Source organism: Canis lupus, chromosome 20 (assembly GCF_011100685.1).
Source record: "Canis lupus familiaris isolate Mischka breed German Shepherd chromosome 20, alternate assembly UU_Cfam_GSD_1.0, whole genome shotgun sequence".
NCBI classification, from domain to species: domain Eukaryota; kingdom Metazoa; phylum Chordata; class Mammalia; order Carnivora; family Canidae; genus Canis; species Canis lupus.
Window position 1 is genome coordinate 42,471,721 of NC_049241.1, and position 22,066 is coordinate 42,493,786.

At 60.8% G+C, this 22,066-nt stretch overlaps 1 protein-coding gene across 4 annotated transcripts; it reads left to right on the top strand.

Annotated features, from left to right (window-relative positions):
• The first annotated feature begins 980 nt into the window (after positions 1-980).
• On the top strand, positions 981-21,998 carry ALS2CL (ALS2 C-terminal like). Of its 4 annotated transcripts, XM_038566655.1 has the most exons (27): positions 1,004-1,108; positions 1,909-2,013; positions 3,618-3,743; positions 4,722-4,920; positions 5,264-5,329; positions 5,799-5,964; positions 6,480-6,611; positions 7,261-7,380; positions 8,857-8,915; positions 9,041-9,107; positions 9,487-9,683; positions 10,756-10,821; positions 11,240-11,338; positions 11,444-11,605; positions 12,304-12,415; positions 13,311-13,388; positions 14,295-14,425; positions 15,604-15,777; positions 15,966-16,062; positions 16,251-16,408; positions 16,928-16,996; positions 17,898-18,071; positions 19,274-19,316; positions 20,130-20,191; positions 20,287-20,436; positions 20,740-20,836; positions 21,247-21,998. In XM_038566655.1, exons 3-27 carry the CDS (start codon positions 3,641-3,643, stop codon positions 21,325-21,327), a joined length of 2,862 nt encoding a protein of 953 aa, XP_038422583.1. In that variant the 5' UTR covers positions 1,004-1,108; positions 1,909-2,013; positions 3,618-3,640; the 3' UTR covers positions 21,328-21,998. The 4 variants fall into 4 exon arrangements, 3 of the variants coding, with proteins under 3 accessions (XP_038422582.1, XP_038422581.1, XP_038422583.1); XM_038566654.1 differs by lacking the exon at positions 1,909-2,013 and having other exon boundaries at positions 981-1,034; XM_038566653.1 differs by lacking the exon at positions 1,909-2,013 and having other exon boundaries at positions 986-1,108.
• The last annotated feature ends 68 nt before the right edge of the window (positions 21,999-22,066 follow it).

Sequence of the window (22,066 nt, forward strand, 5' to 3'; positions counted from 1 at the left end):
CCACTGGAGGGGGACCAGGCAGCAGACAGCGGGCTCCTTTGTTACAGGCTGAATCATCGTCCTCCCTCTCCTGGGATTAGGCTTCCACCACCCTTTCCAAGGTCGCAGGGCCCGGAACACACAAGTGCTGGCTTCTCACCCTACTGGGCCATGTTGAGACCCAGGCGTGGGGGCAGGGGGGACTTCCCCAAGGTCACACAGAAAGGAATGGCGGCTGGCCACACACACCTGGCCCAAGGGGCCACTGGGCAGCCTCGGTTGACCCCACTCCTGACTTCAAGCTTCTGGAGCTCTTGGCTCATGCTTGCCCGCTGAGATTAGGAAGGATGGTGGAGGGGATCCCTGGGTGGCTCAGCGGTTCAGCGCCTGCCTTTGGCCCAGGGCATGATCCCGGAGACCCAGGATGGAGTCCTGCATCAAGCTCCCGGCATGGAGCCTGCTTCTCCCTCTGCCTGTGTCTCTGCCTTTCTCTCTCTTTCTCTCTCTATCACGAATAAATAAATACATAAATAAACTTAAAAAAAAAAAAAAGGTGCAGCATCCAGGCCCCAGAGCCTCAGAATAGGGGCGAGTGCCCCGGGAAGGCCCCGCCAGGATCCCGGACACCGCCTCCTGGGAGCCTTTCCCGGGGAAGCCAGGTTAGCCCGGCCCGGGTGAGCGAGCGAGTGTGTGTGTGTGAGTGTGGGTGAGGAGTCAGTCCCTCTCCTCTGACTCCCGCTGGGTTCAGGGTCCTTCGGACCCGGGAGGACTCTAGGGAAAGGCGTCAGGAGTAGACCCCTGGCGGGGAGGACCGACGCCGCGTCCCACCTCCTGCCAGGAGGGTCCGCGGGCGCCCGCCCCCACTTCCACCTGCAGCTCCCGGAGGCGGGGCGGGGCGAGCGGGGGCGAGCGGGGGCGTGGCCGGGGGCGTGGCCGGGGGCGTGGCCGGAGGGCGTGGCGAGCGCCGGAGCGGCGGGGGTGGTCGGGGGGGGGCGGACCGCGGGGAGCGGGCGGCCGCGGCGACAGTCCCCGCTCGGGGCACGGGCGCCGCACAGGTACGGGCGGGGCGGAGGTGGCGCGTCCGTGGGCGGGCTCCTGTGCTCCGCGTGCCGCTCACTCCTCACTCCAGGTAGGACCTTCGCCCAGCGCCCCCTTGGGCCGGCGCGTCGCCGTCCCTCCGCGACTCCCCCAGACCCGGGCCGTCCGAGGTCGAGTTCGTGCCGGCGCCTTCAGCCTCGTCTTCCCTGCCCGTGGTCACGCGGCTCGAGCTGAGGGGCAGCGCAGGGACAGCACCCCCAGCCCGCCCGCCAGGGTTCGTGCAGGGCTAGGGTGCGAGGGGCTGCCTGGGAGGCTGCCAGGAGGAGGTGACGCCTGCAGCGAGACCGGCATGGGCCAACGCCTGGTGGCTGGAACAGGATCCCATGTTTGGGAAACTCGGGACTGCGTGTGCCGGGGCAGGGAGGGGCAGGGGAGCTGTGAGACGCCGGAGGGGGGCGTCTAGGACAAGAGGCTTAGAGCCCTGGAGGGCCGGAGGAGGGGTGCTAGGGGAGAGGCCACAGTGCAGACTGCGCCCCCTCCCTTGGGCAGCCCTTCTCTGCTCTGTCTACCGCTGCACTTGCTGGCTGTGTCAGAGGACTCCACGGCAAGCAAAACTTCCTTGCCTGTCCAGACCAGGAAATACCAGAGTGGGTGCCATGATAGGGTGTGGCCCAGGGGCCTGAGGGGCCGAGGGGCCCGAGGGGCCAGGCCCTGGGGAGGGCAGGGGAGGCCTCAATGGCCCTGCTGCCTGAGAGCCATCTGGCATGCACAGGCCAGGAATGCAGGGGAGAGAGCAGGTCTGGCTGCTGGTTAGATCGACACGGGGACAGGGCAGCTGACTCACCTGGGCACGCCAGGACCAGCCAGTTCTGTCCTCACCCCACCCTGCAGGGAGCACCAAGGTTGCCTGAGGGAGGTAGGAGGCTGGGCCCTGCTGGGAACTTGCTGTGTGTCCCTGAGACAAGTCGCCCAGCCCTTCTGAACCACCTAGTTCTGGTGAGCTTGATGGGACGGGGAGCCAGAGGCCTGGGTCTGAGCCCGGCACATGCTCTACGGGTAGCGTCTGGGCCCTCCAGTTCCCTCCTGGGCCTCAGTTTCTCCATATGTACCTCACATGCAGCCTACCACTGAGGAACCTTGCACCAGGGTGGAGAGCGAGGGTAAGGAGGCCATGCCCTTGACCAGAGCCGGATGGGTTGGGGTGTGACAGGGGTTCGAGTAGGGATGACTCCTGCTGGGTCCCTCCAATGTTATGGCTTAGCACCTCCCCCGACCCCCAAACACACTCATGCCTGGTCTGCTCCCTGCTCTCACACTCTTGGTTGCCTCCAGGATGAAGCCCGAAGTTCTTCACCCAAGGAACAGGGGCCCCTGGGCACCACCAGGCCAGATCCCCAACCATGCACCGTCTCATCAGCCATGTGGAACTTCTGGCCTTTCCTCTGGGCAATGTGCCTCCCGTCCCTAGGGATAGACAGCTCATTTGGGACCACAGATCTAGAAGGTTCCTAGAGTCGCGTCTGTTAGCAGCCTGGGTCTGTAAGACTCATCCTGAGGGGCCCAGGCTGCTCTGAACTGGGAGGGAGGCTGAGGACCAGGTCTCCACATCCAGAGCAGCTCCCCCCACCAGTTTATCCTTTCTAAGGAGGACTTACAGAGTCCTGTGGGAGCAGCTGAGGTGCGGACCATGGGTGCAGGCAGAGGGGAGAGAGGGAGGAAGTCTGAAGTGGGGAGGGACAGAGCTCCATGTCCTAGGTGCCGTGTGACTGGGGTGGGCTCCAGGTCAGTGTGAGTGTGGGGGATGCTTGGTATTCAGGACCTCCCGGCCTCGAGCTATTGATGCTTGCCCTGTGACACTCGCCCTCTCCTGGTTCCTAGTACACACCCCCTGTCCAGGCTGCATCCTCTTCCTCTACCTTCAGCCAGTGGCCTCACCTCTCAGTTCAGACCCCAATGGACTGGCTGCCAACTGAGGATGGAAAGGTCACCCCCAAAGGGCCTTTCTGTTCCATCCATTTCTGGAGATAATGGGGAAGAGTCAGGTGGACCACATTTGCTGTACCCTCTGGCTCCTCGGCTGGGCTTCCCCGGTCTGCCAGAGTTCACCTGGAGCTAACTGCCTCGCTGTCCCATGTTGGGGTCGGCGGGGGGTACCGGGGCTGCTGCAGGGACCCACAGAGAGCAGGCCACAGCTGGGTGTCTAGCTGCTTCCCCTTCCTGCCTGTCCCTCCCAAGGCCTCGCCCTTCTAAAGCAGCAGCAGGAAAGGTGGGGCAGGAATGCCTGGGCCTGGGCCCTTGGCCAGACCTCTGAGCACCCGCCCCACTGCCCCAGAGCCGGTTCCCTGGGAGTTATAGACTTTGCCAGGGGCCTGGAGTGACCTCTGGTGCCATTGGGGCTGGGTTGGGAGGAATGAGACCCCTTGTTGTTTGCCTCTGTCGCCCGCCCATTCCAGCGGCTTCGATCATATCTCCCACCCTCCCCAGGTCAGCTAACTGCAGAGCCTCAGAGTGTCAGAGCCAGGGACAGGCAGTCTGAGGCTCTAGGGCTAAGAGACCCTCTAACTCTCAACCCTGAGACTGGGCCTGGGCCCTGTTCACAGGCCCCGAGTGCGGCGCCCTGGCCATGTGCAGCCCTGAGGAGGAGGCCCTGCTGCGGCTGGAGGAGGTCTTCTCGGCTACGCTCGCCCGCATCAACAGCCTTGTCCTCCAGCCCCTGCTCGAAACCAGTGAGTCTTGGCTCTGCAGGGGTGAGGGCCGGGGGGTGGGGGTGGACACAGGAACCATTCTGGGCATCGAGTCCTACCTTGTTAGACCTGGGGTGCAGCTTTCTCAGCCTCAAACGGGAGGGCTGACACTTGGTATCGGCATCTTCTGATGGGACTGGGGCTCTGCTTCCTGTTGGGGGCTGCTCCCTTCTCAGAGGACACCCCGAGGGGCCAGGCCATGACCCCCTAGCCTAGACCCAGCTGTACATAGAGTCAGAATCCCACCTCTTCCAGGGCACAGGCCTGATTCTTTGCCTGGATTCCCATCCTGCTCTCAGCCAGGACATGACAGGGTTTTTACTTCCAGTTTGGGGGTCTCACTTGTTTTTGTTTTTGTTTTTAATGTGTATTATTTTCCTTTTTATTTTTGTATGTTTTTTTATTGGAGTTCGATTTGCCAACATATAGCATATCACCCAGTGCTCATCCTGTCGAGTGCCACCCTCAGTGCCTGTCATCCAGTCACCCCATCCCCCTGCCCACCTCCCCTTCCACTACCCCTTGCTTGTTTCCCAAAGTTGGGTGTCTCTCATGGTTTGTCACCCTCTCTGATTTTTCCCACTCATCTTCTCCCCTTTCCCCTACAATCCCTCTCATGAATGAAGTGACCTTGGGCAGGCGTCTTCCATCTGGGGCTCTGTCTGTGCCAGGGGACCACGGGACTTAATGGATCCCATATCCCAGACCCACTCCTAGCTCATCAGTGCTGTCCTGGTGTCATAGGGGATGGGGGGACCTGTGCCCCCACTTCCTCCTCAAAGATGCTGTCCCACGCTCCAGCCCGCCCATCCCTTCTGAGCTCTAGGGGCCACATCGGTCTCCTCCCCTGTCCTGAGGACCCCGGCTGCAGCTCCAGGGCTGTGGGGCACCGCTCCCCTGGGTGGAGGAATGGCCCTGCCCCCCTCACATTGTGCTTGTACCCACCCCCCCTCGCCCTAGCCCCAGAGCCCTCGGACCCCCGGGGCAGAGAGCACCTGCGGCTCTTGCAGCAGCTGCACCAGAGCTCCCAGCAGCTCTGGGAAGTGACAGAGGAGAGCCTACACTCGCTGCGGGAGAGGCTGTGCCATCAGGACTCCGTGGGTCTGGAATCCCTGCTCTTGCTGTGCGGTGCCGACCGTGTCCTGCAGGTCCACGTGGAGTAAGACAGCGAGGGCACCTGGGGCTTGGCCTGGGCATCAGGGTGCCCACCACCAAGCACCAGGTTTCCACCTGGGTCAGGCATAGGCCAAGGTTTGGGTTTGGTAGGGGGTGGGGCTCACCCGGGGTTGGCCCCAGGGCCTTGGGCATTAGCTGGGCTCAGGCTCAGACACTGCAGACCTGAGCCTTGGGGCTTCCCAGTGAAGAAAGACTGAGTTAGAATTCTCTGGTTGGGGCAGGGTTCCAGCTATGCAGTGAATGGGATCTGGGGACCCCAGAGGGGCAGGGGCTTGGGTGTGAAGCTGTGGGCTGGGCCTGCAGGGAGTCCCCTGTGCTGCCTGCAGGTACATCGAGTCCTACACCAGCTGCCTGGTGGTACAGGTCTTTCAGAAGGCAGCAAAGAAGAAGAGGTGAGCCCAGGATGCTGCAGGGGCCCTCTGAGTGGGGCAGGGGTGTCCGGGGGAGGGGGGGGCAGGTCGGGGAAGTCCCATCCCCGAGCAGTGAGTGTCATGGCCCATGACTCATCCTGAACACTCCTGATTCTAACAATTCTACACTGATCCACACCGGAAGGGAGGGAGGGAAGTCTGCTGGGGCTGTGAGCACAATCCAGATATCCCCTAGCCAGGCTTGACCCTGGGAAGGCGGAAGGAGTGCCGTCCTGTCGGGGTGGGTGGTTCTACTCAGCCACCCCTTCAAATGAGATGTTGCCATTGACTCTGCAATGGGGCAACTGCATTTATCCGATAGGAGAGTAGTTTGGGGTCTGGGACTGTCGCTGGGATGTGGGCGCAGTTAGCTGGGGTGGGGGGGCGATGGTGGCGGGTTCAGGAATGGAGTAGGGGAGTGAAGGCGGTGTGTGGCCCTCCCTCTGCTCAGGGAATACTGGCGACGCCAGAGGAAGGCACTGTGGCAGCTCCTGTCGGGCGTGAGCTCAGAGGCCTCTGTGGGCACAGCGCTGGCCCAGGCCCTCTGCCAGCCGCTCGCCCATCACGTGCAGCAGTACGTGTTCCTCCTGCTGAGCCTCGGGGACACCATCGGGGAGGTAAGTAGCAGGGACTGTCAGGGGGCCGGGTGCTTCCCTGTTGCTTGCAGGGAAGCCGAAGGAGGAGAGACACAGGGCCCTGGCTTGGGGGACACACTGACTCGGGAACTGTGGTTTGAGAAGGACCCGGCCATGCTTTGGGGATATGGCTGTGTTCTGGGGGGTTTGGAGGGGTGTGTCCTTGTCCTGGCCTGTCTGAGGTACATGGCTGTGCCCAAGTGGGGCCAGCAGAGACTCAAGAGCAGACGAAGAATCATATATGGGAGGAGAGGACACCTGGCCCAGGCCCAGTGAGGGGAGTCATCCAGTGGTCCTGTCTGGAAGCACCTTCATGCTGGCCTCTCCCCGAAGGAAGGCCTGGCAGGGAGAAAGGGACAAACTTCGGCTTAGATCCAGACCTTCTGAGCAGCTGGGGCCAGGCCAGTGCTGGGGCAGCCGTCACAGTGGGGGGGAGGTTCTGACAAGCCCCCCTCCACCCCCATCCCGTGCTCACCAGCTTCTCTGTGTCCCTGCAGCATCACCCCACTCGGGAGCTGGTGGTACACGCAGCCACTGTCTTTGGGAACCTACAGTCCTTCATGAGGCAGGCGCTGGACCAGGCCATGGCCACGCAGGCCCTCTGGCACACCCTGAGCAGCCGGCTGAGAGTGAGTTTGAGGCCTGAGGCGTGGTCAGGGAAGGGGTTCTCACCAGGCAGTGTGGCCTATTGGGCTGTCCATGCTGCAGCTTCCCCACCTGGAAGTGGGAGTGGTGGCCGAAGCAGGTGGCTGTGAGGCCCACCTGTCTAGCTATCTCCATGCACTTGCTGAGCAGCCCAAGCTATGAGCTGGTTCTAGGGAGGAGCAGTTGGAACTGACCCTCTGTCCTGGGATGCCACCAAACGATCATATCCTCGTGTCACTGCCCACTGTGTCATGCACTGTCCCTGCTGGGAGGAAAGCCCCTGTGCCCCGAGAGGGTAAGACAGGCCTGGGGCCCAGTGTAGGGAATTAGGTGGACAGGAAAGGGGACAGAATCGCCAGTAAGAGGCGGGGACTGCAGAACTGTGGTGAGTGTTGTTGGGCGGCTTGGCAGGGGCAGTGGCTTGAGGTGGGGCGGGCATCAGAGCGAAGGTTCAAGACAAGTTGTGATGCCCCTGCAGACCTTAGAACCCCAGTGTCCACCACTGAGCTGGGGGCCTCTGGGACAGTTTCAGACTGCAGGGGCTGGTGCTCGGGGCAGAGACAGGCAGGGGAGCAGCCACAGTGACCAGCCCGAGGGTGCCTGACCCCCATGCCTCCCCACTCTCCTCCTCAGGATGTGCTCTGCACCCCTGCTCGCCGACTCCTTCAGGACAGCCAGGACATACCCGTGATGGTCACCCCGCTGCGGGCAGAGCGTGTGCTGCTCTTCGATGATGCCCTCATCTTGCTACAGGTTGGGGTGGGGCTGACCAGAGGTCCTGGGGCTGCAGTGGGGGTCTGGGGTCTGGCTGAGAAAAGATTGGAGGGAAACAGCAGGGAGCAAGGACTTGGGCTTGAGGGAGTGGAGGGGGAGGTGATGGGGGCTGAGAGGCAGGCAGTGCCAGGGTGGAGGCGACAGGTGGAGTCATCCCTGGAGGACGGTGCGCTGCTCCAGGTGCATCCCGGCCTCAGCACCTGCCAGCTGGCATCCCCGCTAGGCATCACCTCGGTTTCCTCATCTGGAAAGTGGGATGCTTGTGAGTTTGTCCTGCAGCAGGTGCTGGACAATTCTTACTTCTCTTCCTCATGTAGGAGAGGAGCCCCAGACTGGGAGATCCTGGGTGGCTCTTGGTGGCTAAGGAGGGTTGGATGAAGGACTCAGAGCACACATGAAGTTTCTAGAGAAGAGTGCCACGTGGAAGCAGTGCCTGGGCTCTGGACTCCACAGAAAGTGGGGGTTGGGGGAGCCAGGCCTGGGGTTTGGGATTGTCACCTTGACTGTGCCTAGTGCCCCCTGAACTCATACTGCCCTCACGGTAGCCATAGCACTGTCTTCTCTGTCCTCTCAGAAAGTCAGTCTAGGACTCTCCTGCAGGCTGGGAGGCTGAGGCCTGGGAGGGGTGCTACTTGCCCAGCCCAAACCTGTGTCTCCTGAAGCCTGGTTTTGGGGTTTTGATTCAATTTGCATTCCCCTTCACTCCTGACCTCACGTAAAGGGCTCCAAGTATACTGGATGAGATACTGTCACTTGAATGCACTGTGTCCTTTCCTACCTCTGGACCTTTGCATGCCTGCACCAGGCCCACCCTTGTCCCTGCCTGGGCCTGGGGCCTCTTCCTCCTCCTGTGGCAGTGAGGCAGTGACCGGCCTGCCTAGGCCAGACAGGAGGTTGCTACACGAATCTTTTAGAGGAAGGGACATTCATTCATCAGTTCTCAGGGCAGGGACAGCATTCCAGGTAGAAGGAGCAGCATGAGCAAAGGGTCAGATTGAGCGGGATTGGGGGCAAGCCTGAGAAGATGTGAGTATGGCAGGGCCGTGGCACCTCGTTCTGGAGAGGGCTAGGCGTGAGGACATATGAGCCAGGAGTCACCTTTGTGGTCTCAGATATGGGCTCAGCAGCGAGGCCTCCATCCCCCAGGCAGTAGGAGCCTATGGGAGGTTTCCAGCAGGGGCTGAGGGTGTCCGAGTTGTGGCCATGATGGAGCAGGATGTAGGGGAGTGGACAGGCTGCTCCTGGGCTCCTGGCCAGGCCCTCAGATGGGAAGGGAGATAGAGGAGCTGCCCTGGAGATGGGAACAGGCTCAGTGCTGGGCATGCTGGAGTAAGCCACTGGCGGGACACCCAGCCGGGTGGCAGCAGGTTGGTGCCTAGAGCAAGCCTGGGCCAGAGCAGTAGGGGAGCGTCTGGTCTGGGCCCTGGGTGACACCTGTACCCCATTTTCTTCCAGGGCCACAATGTCCACATTTTTGATCTGAAGCTGGTGTGGATAGATCCTGCGCAGGACGGGTGAGCAGCTCCCTCCCATAACACCCCAGGCCTTCTCTCCCTCCACCCTCCTGAAACTGCCCACACCCCAGGGCTTGGGCTCCCTGGACAGAGCTGGGGCCTACTCGTCACCTCCATCTATCTAGGTGCATGTTTCACCTCCTCACACCTGAGGAAGAGCTCTCCTTTTGCTCCAAGGACCCTCAGGACCGGGTGAGTAGGGGGTGAGCTGTGAGTCAGGGCAGTGGGGTCAGAGGAGTGAGGGAAGGCGCCAGGAGTGGGAGGTGGGGCACAACTATGCCACCCTGGAGGCTCCAGGGATCAGAATGCCATAGAGAACAGGGCATTTTTCCCTGTGAAGCCAGGACGGGGGCCTGTGCTGGTCCCTCTGGGCAGGCCCGGGCACTGTACACGAGGATCTCGGGTCTGGGCACAGGACCCTAGGGAGCAGTGTGGAGCAGTTGGAGGTGCTCCAAGTGACAGAACAGGGTCAGAGAGGGGCGGTGGAGGGGGTACTGTCTCCCCACTGTCCTTCCCAGAGGAGCTGCTTGCACAGCAGTGACGTGTCCTGCGTTCCCCCTGCCCCCACCAGACGGTCTGGCAGTGGAAGATGACTCAGGCTGTGTGCCAGGCCCTGCGTGGAAAGAAGGACTTCCCGGTGCTGGGGGCGGGCCTGGAGCCCTCCGAACCCCCCACCTGCCGCTGCGTGGCGTACACCTTCCGCGCGGAGGGCCGGCTCTGCCAGGCCACCTACGAGGGCGAGTGGTGTCGGGGCAGGCCCCACGGCAAGTGAGTGACCGGGGCTCCGGGCCCGCAAGCCGCAGGGCTCCCCTGCGAGTCCGGGGGGGTGGGGGGCAGACAGGACCTGATTGCCTCCGGGCACCAACTGGAGGCTACTTCCTGCATCAGTTGGTCGACCGTTTGTCTCCCTGTCTGTCTTGAGCCCCGTTGGAGAGGACCTGGCCCGTCCTGGGTCTGTGGGTATAGGGTCCTGCTGATGGTGATGACCCCAGAGTGTGGGGGACAGGCTTCAGGCGGCTGGCCTGCAGGGCTGCAGTGGCTGTTCTCAGGAGGGTAGGAGAATTCTCGTATCCACGTGGCACCATCTGCTAGCAAAAATGGTTTGCAGACTTCCCATCTCCACCCATCCTTACCAAGAACACTCTAGGGGCGTGTTATCACCCATTCTGTAGGTGTGGAAACTGAGGCCAGAGACTGGCATGACTTGCCCGAGGCCTTAGGGCAGGTTCTAGGGTGAGTCTGGCTTCAGCCGCAGACCTGTGTCAGCCCCACAAGCAGGAGGGCTTTGGAAGAACATGTGTCCCCCAACCCCCGCGCCACCACCGGGAAAGCCAAGGCCCAGAAAGCAGGAGGGACTTGGACCTACCAGGGTTATGTTCACAAGCGTGTTTGTTTCTGATACCTTGCCTTCTTCCAGAGAGGGCTCGAGGACGCAAATGAACAACAACAACAAAACAAACAAACAAACAAATATAAGAAAACAATGCTGCGCCAGAAGCGGAGAGGAGGATGCTAGAAGCCACTGACTAGCATTTGATTAAGCTTGAAGTTTAGCTCCGAGCCTCCTGTTGGTCAAGGGAGAAAGGGAACCTGGATGTTTCTAGAGCTCTCCCTGCCTGTGGGGTGTGGCGAGTGGTCGTGCCAGGAGTTGACAAAGGCTGAGAGCCCGTGGGTCAGAGAAGAGGGCTGGGTGGGGGCAGAGCGTCCAGTCCAAGGGGAGCCTCAGCCTCCGAGAGAGTCTATGCTGGAGTCCGCGGGTGGTGGGGGGTGGGGGGGTGCAAGCTGTGCGTACTGGATGGGACTGGTGGGCCTGATGTGTGTGGACCCAACTGTCTTCCAGGGGTACCCTGAAGTGGCCGGATGGACGGAATCACGTGGGGAATTTCTGCCAGGGCCTGGAGCATGGGTAAGCCTGGGGCTGCTGCAGGAGTGTGTGGGGGGCAGGTGAGTGGCTTTCGTCCCTGCCTCCGGCACGAGCCTGACCCGGTCCTCAGTTCCCAAGCCTCAAGCAGGAACTTGAGGCCATTTGGTCCAGCTCCCCTGATTGTACAAAACGGAAAGCCCGGAGGAGGGAGCGAGTGGTCAGGGTCTGGAAGTGCTCCTAGGGTGCACGGGGGATGGCGGCGGGGGGGTGGGCATGTCCTAAGAGTGACCCTTGGGAAGAAGAGATGCCTGAGAACCTGGGAGATTCTCCCCCTTGTCTGAGAAGGCCGCTCCGAGGCAGGGACACTCCTGGGTGGTACGGAGGGATGTCACGGGATGTCCTGGGGTCAAGCTGGTGGCCCCTGGTGCTGACTGCCCTCTCCTTGCGCCCACACTGACAGCTTCGGCATCCACCTGATACCCCAGGCCTCTGAGGACACGTTTGACTGCTACAAGTGCCACTGGCAGGAAGGCAGCATGTGTGGCTATGGCATCTGTGAGTAAGTGTCCCTCGGCCTGACAGCAGGCAGGGTGGGCTCGTGGGGTGGCCCCATCGCCGGGACTGAGCTTGGGGAGGCCTGGCCAGCTATTGGTGGCCTCTGCAGGTACAGCACCGACGAGGTATACAGAGGCTACTTCCAGGCGGGCCTGCGGCATGGATTCGGGGTCCTCGAGAGCGCCCCCCAGGCCCTGCAGCCCTGCAAGTACACGGGCCACTGGGAGAGGGGCCAGCGGAGTGGCTATGGCATCGAGGAGGACAGTGACAGGTGAGTGCCCCGCAGGGTTGCAGGGCAGAGAAGACCCTCACAGACCAAGGTGCCTCAGGGCACGGGTCCTGTCATCAGTGGGTCTGTCCATTTGTCCCCCAAGTCTCTTTGAAACCCCTCACTTCTTGTTCATGACCTTGGATGTCGCTGAGGCTCAGGATGAGGGAGCCCTGAGCTCCCTGACCGAGGAGCCTCCCCACTTGGGCCCCTCCTTGTGCCGTCCAGGAGTTTCTGATCCCTGGTCTAGTGCCATGTGAGGACCACAGCCCTTGCCAGAGCTCTGGGCTGTGAGACAAAGCCCAGGGCCCCTGGCCTGGCATTCGAGGCTTGCCCATGTCTCTGACCTCATCCCTGCCATGCCACCTGCACACCCCTCCAACCTTCTAGACCACTCAGTGTCCCCACGTACCTGTCCTATTTGTGGTAGGTTCATAGCTCCAGGGCTTTGCACACCATCTGCCCTTCCTGCCACCTCCCCCAGGAAGCCTGCCAGGATACCCTCCCCCAGGCAGGCTCCCTGCCTCCTCCACTCTCTCTTCCTTTTGGAGGTCCTGATTTCTCTTGCCCCAGGCCTGAGTTGGGTGGATTCAGGCAGTATCATTGCTCCTTATCTGCTCTCCACCCCCACCCCATCCATGCCAGGAGAGCACACCGAGGGGCCCAGGAACAATTCTGACCCAACTCTGGCTCCTCTCCAGGGGTGAGCGCTATATTGGCATGTGGCAGGCCGACCAGCGCCATGGCCCGGGGGTCATGGTCACCCAGGCTGGTGTCTGCTACCAGGGGACCTTCCAGGCAGACAAGATGGTGGTGAGTGGGGTGACCCCTGTGTGCCCTGAGCTACCCTCTCCCTGCACTGGGGCTGAATTCTGGAGCCCCCCTCCTACTCTGCGGGCTCCGATGCTGAGCAGAGGTTGGGCAGGGGTGGATAGGGTGGGAAGCTGGGTTCCATGGGATCATGTCATTGTCCCCAGTGTATGAAAGACAAATATGAGGCTCGGAGAGGTCAGAGAACCTGCCTGGTGTCACGTTCTGTTGAGTGGCAGGGTTGAGGCTCATAGCTGGGTCTCCTGAGGCCAGGCACACCAGCACCTGCTTCCGGCCTCACCCACACCTTGCCAGATGCCTTGACACACAGTAGGGCTCTGGCCTGGTGACTCTTATTGTTATTATGGCTTGTACACTTGCTCTTGCTCCACTTTGTTCTGGAAAAGTTTGAAGAAGGAAGAAAAGACAAGAATAGACACAAAATAGATTCAAGTAGGGCACAAATTGTATCCCATTTGGCTCTGAGCTTCCTGGAAACCAATGCAACAAGGGAGCCTGGTCAGCTCCACTGTCACCGAGGGTCAGTGACAGGGCAGTGGGGATGGTTGAGGAGAAGCCCAGGGCTTCTTGAGCAGGAGGTGGGGAAGGAAGGGTCCCTGGGAGGCTTTCTGAGAGAGGCTGCCAGAGAGAAGGAGCCAGGTCCCTGGGAGTCTTTCAGGGTAACCCAGGGGTGAGGTCCGTGGGTCTGGTGCTCAGTGCTCTCAGCAGGCCCACGGCTGCCATCCCGCCTAGGCACAGTCCTGGGAGGTGTAGCAGGGCTCAGGACCGCTCCATCCCTAGGTCGAGGCCTGCTCCTCTCTTCCTGCCGCACCCTCCCCACCCCCAGTCTCCTGGAGGCCCTTCCATGGCTTCTCCTCTCTCCGGCTTCCTTCTCTAGGGCCCAGGGGTCCTCCTCTCTGAAGATGACTCCTTGTATGAGGGCACCTTCACCAGGGACCTGACCCTTGTGGGGAAGGTGAGGACCACCGAGACTTACTCCACTCCCGCCAAGGCCTTGGGTGGAGCCTGTAATCTCCCTACTTGGCTCCAGGGCTAAGGGCGTGGGCACTGGGTGTGGAAGGTAGGGGAGGGCCTCTCCCATCTCCACCACGTCCAGGGGGTGGGCTCAGTGACCCCTCCTGCTGTGGAGTTGGGATTTGATCCTGGTGGGAGTTAGGAGGGGACAGGTAGACTTGCCTTGGGGGCCCAGGGTGTTGGTGGGCCGTGGCTGTGTCTCCCTGCAGGCCCCCGGTTGGGAATGCACCCCCTCTACTGGCATTGATGCCTTGGGCAGGGGCCCCGGGAGTCACTGTCCTTCAGATGTTCCTGCCCAAGCTGACCCAGCAGGAGGCAGTCGGGCCCTGCTTGGGCCTTTGGAAATGCGGGGGCTGTTTCAGTCTTCTAATGACCAGAGGGCACCATGGCATCTGAAGGCTGGAGGCCAGGAGAGCTATGAACAGGACAGCCCAGGCAGCAGGAACTGGCCCTCCCAGGCCCAGTGGTGCCTCATGCCTTCCCAAGGCCTCTTCCTACTTTGGGACTTACCCTGCACCCCACCCTCCACCCCCAAGTCCCACAGTAGCAGTTCTTCTGCTCTGACCCGAATTCCTTCCTATGCACGGGCCCCCCACCCCCAGCCTCCTACCTCAGAGGTGAGCCCCTGAGCTGTAGGCTCAGCTCTTGGTCAAGGGCTCCTGCAGGTGTGAAGGAATATGAGCCCTCCCAGGGTGGGGCAGATTGGATGGATGGTGGGATGGCGCCCTATCAGTCCCTAGCCCCTGTGACCCAGAATGGACAGGCATGACACCTGTCATGATTGGATGGAAGGGCAGCTGGATAGACAGGCAGACAGGTATCTCTGCCTCTTTTCCCCCATTTGCAGGGCAAGGTCACCTTCCCCAATGGCTTCACCCTGGAGGGTTCTTTTGGCAGCGGGGCAGGGAAAGGGCTGCACACCCAAGGCATGCTGGACACGGCTGCCTTCCCGCCAGATCCAAGCAGCACCCGTAAGAGGTGAGAGCCTGGCCGCCTGGCCGCCTGACCTGTACATCCTGGAGGGTTGTGTATGTGTCTGCATTTTGACCCCACGGACTCAGGTCTCATCAGAGGGGCTTTTCTGTACTTCCTCTTAGCTCTTTGGAGAGTTCAAAGAGCTCGGGCCACAAAGCCCTCAAGTCAGAGACTCTTGGAATCAAGGGCCATGACAGAACCTCACACACACACACAAAACCAGAGAGAAATATTATGCATAGGCTTTGCTTAGACTCTGCTTTTTTTCTGGAAGGGTGCAAGATGGTTTGTAAAACTAACACAGATAAGAATAAAATGGAAAATAAAAGTATGAGTTGAACTGAAAGGCAAAGAAGGTACAAATAAGCCCTATACTGGTTATGATGGAACATGAACCTGGACCCGAGTTCCCTGGCAGCCAAGGTGAAGAAGGAAACTTGCTAAGTGGACTCATTGTCACTCTTGTGGGGGTCTTTGAGAAGGGGATAGACTTCTTCCCCATGAGGACAGAGTTATTCCTTGGAAAACTGTAGCTCAAGTGGTGACTTTTGCCATGTCTGTTGAGATGTGGGTGGTAGTTACATGGCCCCAGGTAGCATTTCGGATGTCGGGGGGTAGCAGAGTTGAATACTAGACCCATCATCCCTGCATGCTTCTCCCTGACAGCAGGAGCTGGGGGTAGACAGCAAACCCCAGAAGCAGGACCAAGCCTGGGTGGGGTACAGGTGTAGGACAATCTGTGCACGTGATGTGGGAGGGCAGTGCTCCATTAGGCACACACACGGCCTAGACCCCCGGGCCCGTTGGCCAAGACAGGATCAAGCTCAGGAAGGAACCAAGTGTGTTGGGAGGGAGAGTGGGCTCTGCAGGCAGGAGGATCCTGGACTTTGGGCCCTGTTCCCTCTTAGGCCAAGACCCCACTGTCTGGATTCCAGCTCTCCAGATCTTTCTGTCTCCTTTCCAGGGCTCTGTGTGTCTCTTTCCTCTCCACTGTGGAGTAGATGCTCTGTGTCCTCTCTGCCTCTCCCTTCTTCTCCTAGAGGCTTGGAGGTCAGGCCCTCCAGTCTCCCCACCCTTCCTGGGCCCTGACTCTGGGCCAGGTGGGACATCCCTGTCTCTCCAAGGGCCTGGCCAGGGTCCTGCCCACCAGAGCCCCCTCGCTACCTCCCCCACTCTCGCAGGCAGCTAGGTGTGGGTGCCTTCCCGGTGGAGAGCCGCTGGCAGGGCGTCTATGGCCCCTTCCGGGACTTCGTCAGTGCCGGCTGCCCTGGGGACCAGCAGGAGGCCCTACTGGGCTTCCACGTGCAGAACGCGAGGGAGCTGCGCAAGTCCCAGGAATACCTGTGCTGTGAGAGGTGAGGCGCAGGCACGCACGTGTGTGCGTGTGTGCATGTGTGCACGGAGGCACCCACAGGGGCATCCAGAGGGCCAGGGTTGGCATCTGTGGGGCTCTGAGTGGCCTGGGGAGGAAGGATTCCTGGAGGGGGTGCACCAGGGCCCAGGCCCAGGTGTGGGTGAGAGACGTGTGTGCCTGGTGCCCCAGGAGCCAGCCCGAGGCCTGTGCGGGCAGAATGGAAGACGTCCTGGATGAGCTGCTGCAGCACCGGGAGCCCAGGGCACTGCGGGAGTGCCTCAGGAAGGTGAGGGCCCTGGGGCAGGGGGGTCTGCAGGGAGGGGACCTCCTCACTGCGCCCGGTGGACCCCTTCTCCTCGGAGGGTCTCAGTGTTCCCATCTATGAAGTGGGAGCTGTCTTGGGAGTCTTGTTGGGGTGTGCTGTGCTCCAGCCCCTGGCCCTGGACACCTCTCTGTTGCCTTTGCACCTGCTAGGCCCTGGGCAACTCGCTGCACCCTCTGGGAAAGCTGCTCCGGACGCTGATGCTAACCTTTCAGGCCACATATGCTGGCATTGGGGCCAACAAGCACCTACAGGCGCTCGCCCAGGAGGAGGTGAAGCAGCATGCCCGGGAGCTCTGGGCCGCCTACAGGTGAGCCCTGGTACGGCAGGCAGGTAGGGCTCTGGCCTCTTTCACATGGCAGGTGCTCTGCCAAGCACCCTGGGCGGGAATGGCGCCTCTGGATTGGGGAAGAGCCAGAGAGCGGATCAGGCAGCGTCCAGCTGGTGAGCAAAGGGGTTAGAAGGTAGGAGATTACATCCAGGGCTGCCTGTAGCCAGAGTCCTCGCCTCGGCCAGGCCCCAGGCTGACCCCTGACCCCAGGAGTTCTCAGCCTTTGCAGGCTGAGCCTGACTCTGGAGTCAGACTCCATCTCCAGTCCCGGCTGAGCTAAGACTCCATCTAGCAGCATTACACATGGGGGCCCCAGGTGCTGCAGTCCTTCTGTTGCGGGGTTCCAGCACTCTGGGGCTGATGTCTTGTGCTCCCAGCTTCCTAACTGCAGAGGCCTGGGAGGCTGGGCTCCGGGGCGTGGAGCCTGCTGCCCTAGTCTTTGGTGACTCGGGTTCCACGGGAAGCGGTAGCCATGCTGTCCCTCTGGCCCATTTCCAGGGGTCTGCTGCAGGTGGCCTTACAGCGCAAGGGCCAAGCTCCGGAGGAGGACGAGGATGCAGAGACAAGGTGACTGCTCCCATGGGGCCTGCGGGGTCCCCTCCTTGGAGGCAGCCAGGCTCAGGACCTGGGCGACTGCACACTTTCGCTCCCAAAGCCTCCCTCAGTGGGGGTAGGGGTTCTTCCAGGGAAGTGTTGGGGGCTCATGCTATCGACCAAGCATTGTTCATTGACCATTTGAGGGTCCGAATGTCCCATGACCTCAACCTTGGGTCACCTGGGAGGGGGCACCGTCACATTGTGTCACGTGTATCTTTGTGGTGAATGCGCTATCCCAGCCTCCCCCTTCAGGTGTGCAGAAGTTGAGCCTTTGCCCCGGGCACCCTCCCCACTACACGCAGACAGGGAAACTGAGGCCTGGCAGGGGCTAAGCCTGAGGTCACATAGAGTGGGAGTCAAGTGGGTTATTCAGTCTGTCTCCCTCGATCCCCCATAACTGAACTTTACAGTTTGCCTTCAGAGATCCTATCAGCGAGGCCATCCTCCACGGCAGGAGACGTGGGAAATGGGCTTAGACGTTAGGTAGAACTTCCCCCTTGGAGTCCCAGGAAACCCAGAAAACGAAGAGGCAATACTGGACCAGCCTGGAATGGCTGCTGAGTGCTTTCCCGCAAGTCCCTGGTCTCCCCAGGGCCCCAGTTTTGCTTTCCATCAAATGAGGATCAACTCCTGCCCCGGCTGCCATAGCAGCTTTCTCAGCGTCATGTGAGAGGATCAGGTGGCTGCAGATTTCCACCAAGGCATGAATGACTGAGAACGGGTTTCAGAAGCATGTTCTAGAGAATGGAGGACATAGGGACAAGGAGCTCCCAGGGCTTTTTGAGGGGCGGCCGAGTTGTGATCCCTGCCCTGGCCCCAGGTGCCCACTCCCTTCCCCCGGTCCCAACCTGTCCTGGCCACTGTCACCCAGGGACCTGCAGGTGCACGGACTGGTACTGCCTCTTATGCTGCCCAGCTTCTACTCGGAGCTCTTCACTCTCTACCTGCTTCTTCACGAGAGGGAGGATGGTCTGTATAGCCAGGGCATTGCCAGCCTGAGCCTCTTCCCCGACACCAAGCTGCTCGAGTTCCTGGACGTACAGAAGTAAGCCTCCCCGCCTTGCCATGCTTGCCAGGGCTCTCGTGTAGAGAGGGCGCAAGTGGAGTTCACGTTGTCTCTAGCAAAATAGGGCTGGTGTCAACTGGCTCAGGTACCCACGGAGTTCTAGGATCATGCCGGCGAGGCTAGTTTCAGGCGTGGCTGGATCTAGCTGCTTCACTGAGTGGTGAAGGGAAGCCACTTCTCTTCCTCTCTTGATGTCTCTCTGGCCTCCACTGATGGTGACGAAAATGGCACCAGCCACTCAAGATTTATACTGTACCCACTCAGGTCCCCACTGCACTCTAGAGAGCTGGTGTCCCCTTCCCAGCAGCTCCAGCAGGGCTCCCGAAATCCCTCACTGGTCTTGAGCCTGCCCTGAGATGCTGGCTGTGGCCCACTTTGGCCAGCCTACCTCGGTACCTACCACTGGTGCGCTGGGGCAAGGTGTTCTGCTCCCAGCAATTGGACTGAGTGGGGGAGGGGACGTCTTCAAGGGGAAACCGAGGACTGTCGTGAGAGCAAGTCCCTTGTACCCTCAGTTGCTGAAACATCCTTTTTCCTCAGTGCCCCTTCTGATCCACTGATGCTACAAAGGAGGGTGTGGGTGCTTTTTCTCCTCCCACACTTGGTCCCCTTTGTCACACAGCAATGGTGCTCCCACCCACCCTCTCTGAAACCCCATTTCTCCTTCCATCATGAATGTCTCCTGCAACTGACAAGTCACCAGCCCAGAAACCTGGGTGCGAACAGCTTCCCCAGTGTTCCTCCTCCCCACCCCCTCCTGTGGCCTCTGTGCTGCTTCCTCCATGCTGGCCTCCCTGCTTCATTGTCTCTCCAAGTTCCTGTCCTGTGCTGCTTTGCATGGCACATCCTCCCTGTGCACCATCCTTCCCTGGCCCACCAAGACTCCAGAACAGTCTCTTCTGCTGTCATTCTCTGGCCCAACCACCAGGACTTTGCTCCTAGGGTCCCTTGGTGTACAGCGCTGCCCCTCACTCCTATCCAAGTTTTGGGGGGCTATCCACTCCAGAATCTCTCCCAGCCTCCCCTTGGGTTCCTCACCAGCACTCTAGGATGCCGTCATGGACCCCTTTCCTTGGCTCAGCCCCACCGTGGGTCCTGGCATACAGGGGGTTTGCCCCCTGACCTCAGACCCTGCCCCCTCCTTCTGGTGAAGTCTCCATGTCACACTTGTTTAATTTCAGGCACCTGTGGCCCCTCAAGGACCTCACACTGACCACCAATCAGGTGAGAAGGTGGGTCCATTACCTGCCCTGGGTCGGGGGAGGCTGGAGCCTTGGGTAGGGCCCCCAAGGTTTGCTCAGCCTTCTGATCAGGCCTCTGCCTCCCTGCTGCAGAGGAGCCGGGACAGCACAGAGATAGGTGAGGGGGGAGATCCCCAGCTTTCTGGGTCATTCTGACCTCCTGTGAGGGTGCAGCCACTGGCCCACAGTGAGCAGGTGCAAACATGGGCTCCCCCCTTTTCCTGGCTATGCGATTGTGGGCAGGATGCCGATCTCTGAGCCTCAGTTCTCACCCGTGAGGGTGCTCTCATGCGGTGTTGGTATCCCCGCATGAGAGTGTTGGGAGGGCAAGGGGGCTGCTACACACGAGGCGGTGGCTCTCAGGCTGCTTGCTGGGCCAGCGGCATAGCACCATCTGCGGAGCTATTAGGAAAGCAGATTCTCTCTCAGACCCAGCCAGACATACTGAGTCAGACTCCGAGTGTGGACCTGGACTTTGTGTTTCAAAAAGCCCTTGTCTGAGAGCCACCGACATAGGTGTTCACTCCCCGGTGGCACCCAGTGGCGATTGGGACTGTTATCTTCCTTCCCAACCACCTGGAGACCCTTTATCCCACTTTACAGTTGAGTAAACTGAGGCTCCCGGTGGAGCTGTGGCTTGCCCTGGGTCACTTGAGCCTCTGGGCGGGGCTGTGCTGGAGCCAGCGAGGGGGAAAGGTGGGTGGCAAGAGTTCCAGCCCCAGGCAGGAGGGAGTGACAGAGCTGGGTGGGGGGAGGGACCGTGGCCTCATCTACCTCCCCACTCCCTGCCATGCAGAGACTCTCCCTGGTCAGGGACAAGTGCTTCCTGTCAGCCACAGAGTGTCTGCAGAAGATCATGTGAGTCTAAGCCTTGAGGAGGGTGAGGGGTGGGAGGCGGGGGTGTTGGGGCTGAACCTGAGGGCCTTGATCTGGAGCCTGCTCCCCTGCCGCAGCACCACAGTGGACCCCCGGGAGAAGCTGGAGGTGCTAGAGAAGACATATGGGGAAATTGAGGCCACTGTGTCGCGTGTGCTGGGCCAGGAGCACAAGCTGCCCATGGATGACCTGCTGCCGCTGCTCATCTACGTGGTGTCACGTGCCCGGTGAGCCCCAGGCTGGGGGCTGAGCTGCAGGATGACCCCTTCCCATCCTGCCTGACACCCAGCCAAGACACACTCTCGAGTCTTGGAACATCAGGGTTTATGGACACAGCTTTTCTTGGTACAGTGTGGGGGGTCTGAGGCCCAGAGAAGCCCACCTAGGGTCCCACATGGGTGCCAGGAGCAGAGCATGGGCCACATCCCAGGTGTCCAACCACCCAGGCCAGGGCTCCCTCCCCAGCTGCCCAGTGCCTGTCCCTGATGGGCCCCATTCCTCCTCTAATGGTGGGGGTGGATGTTCCCCAGAATCCAGCACCTGGGAGCCGAGATCCACCTGATTCGGGACATGATGGACCCCATCCACACGGGAGGCCTGTATGACTTCTTGCTCACGGCCCTGGAGGTGAGGGAGAGAGGTGGTAGACTGAGGCAAAAGTACTCTGGCCTGTGGGGCAGACCCCTTCCCTGCCCTGGACCTTGTTGTGGGGATGAACCCAGATTCCCTGCTCATCTGTGCTCCTGTGGGAAGGTCCTCACTGAGCCCCTGGTCCTGCTGTTGCTGTAGGGCTGCAGAGGGGCCCGTACCTCATCCCAGCCCTGAGGTCCCTGGGGCCCCGAGCCTGTTCCAGGCTGTACCCCTGAGCATAACAGGAGAGGGGAGGCCCCCCTTCCTTGCAGACAGTGGCCAAGGCCAGGTTGGAGACATGGTGGCCCCGGCCGGGGAGATGGGGGCACCCTGGTATTGGGGCGTCCTTGCACGGGGCTGGGAGCAGGCAGGCCGGCTCCCCCTCAGCCTCGCCTCTTTCCCACCAGTCCTGTTACGAGCACATCCAGAAGGAAGACATGAGGCTGCTCCGCTTTCCTGGCCGCTGGGACTCCAGGGAGCCCTGGTAGCTCGGCCTCTCCCGGGCCGACCGCAGAGCCGAGAGGCGCCGCCACGGACTTCCCAAGGGAGCAAGCGTGACCCGGCCTGGCCCCCATCGCCCACGGAGCAGAGGAGGAGTCTTGGAGGAGATGAACAGTTCCTCCGAGGGAGATGCTGCTGCTGCCCTGGGCGGGCTGAGGGTGGGGAGCGACAGGTGTGCCTCCACGGCCTGCCATGAGGTCCGTCTTGGATGACGCCCTTGACACATGCAGGCTCTTTGCTGCCTGAGCCTTGCTCCCATTATAGAGCCTCCCGGGGCCTCAGTGTTGCTGTCTGTATACTAGTGGGCTGGACTGTCTTGGGACGGACCTTCCACTCATCTTGCTGGATTCTGGAATCCCTTCTGGAAGTTTGGCGTTAGTCTGCTGGGCTGAAATCCTCACCTCACTGTCAGTGTTGTTGTTTCCCCACTCTTAGCCAGAGGCCCCAACTTGCTAGTGACCACTCTGTTTATTGGAACTTTTGTCCGCTAGTGGCCTCCTGGGGACCTGCCTCCTTCCTGATTGCCCCAGAGCTGAACTGGCCTTTCAGGGAGGCAAGGCTGAACAAACTTGCAGTTCCACTCGACCTGCTGGGTGTCCTCTGGCGCGGCCCTTCCCCTTGGTGGTTTGTGATAGAACAGGTGCCTGGAGGCCTCCAACAATCGTGGATCTGTGCATACCTGATGGTGCCAGAGCAAGCTGCAGGGCAGGCTGTGCAAACTCACCT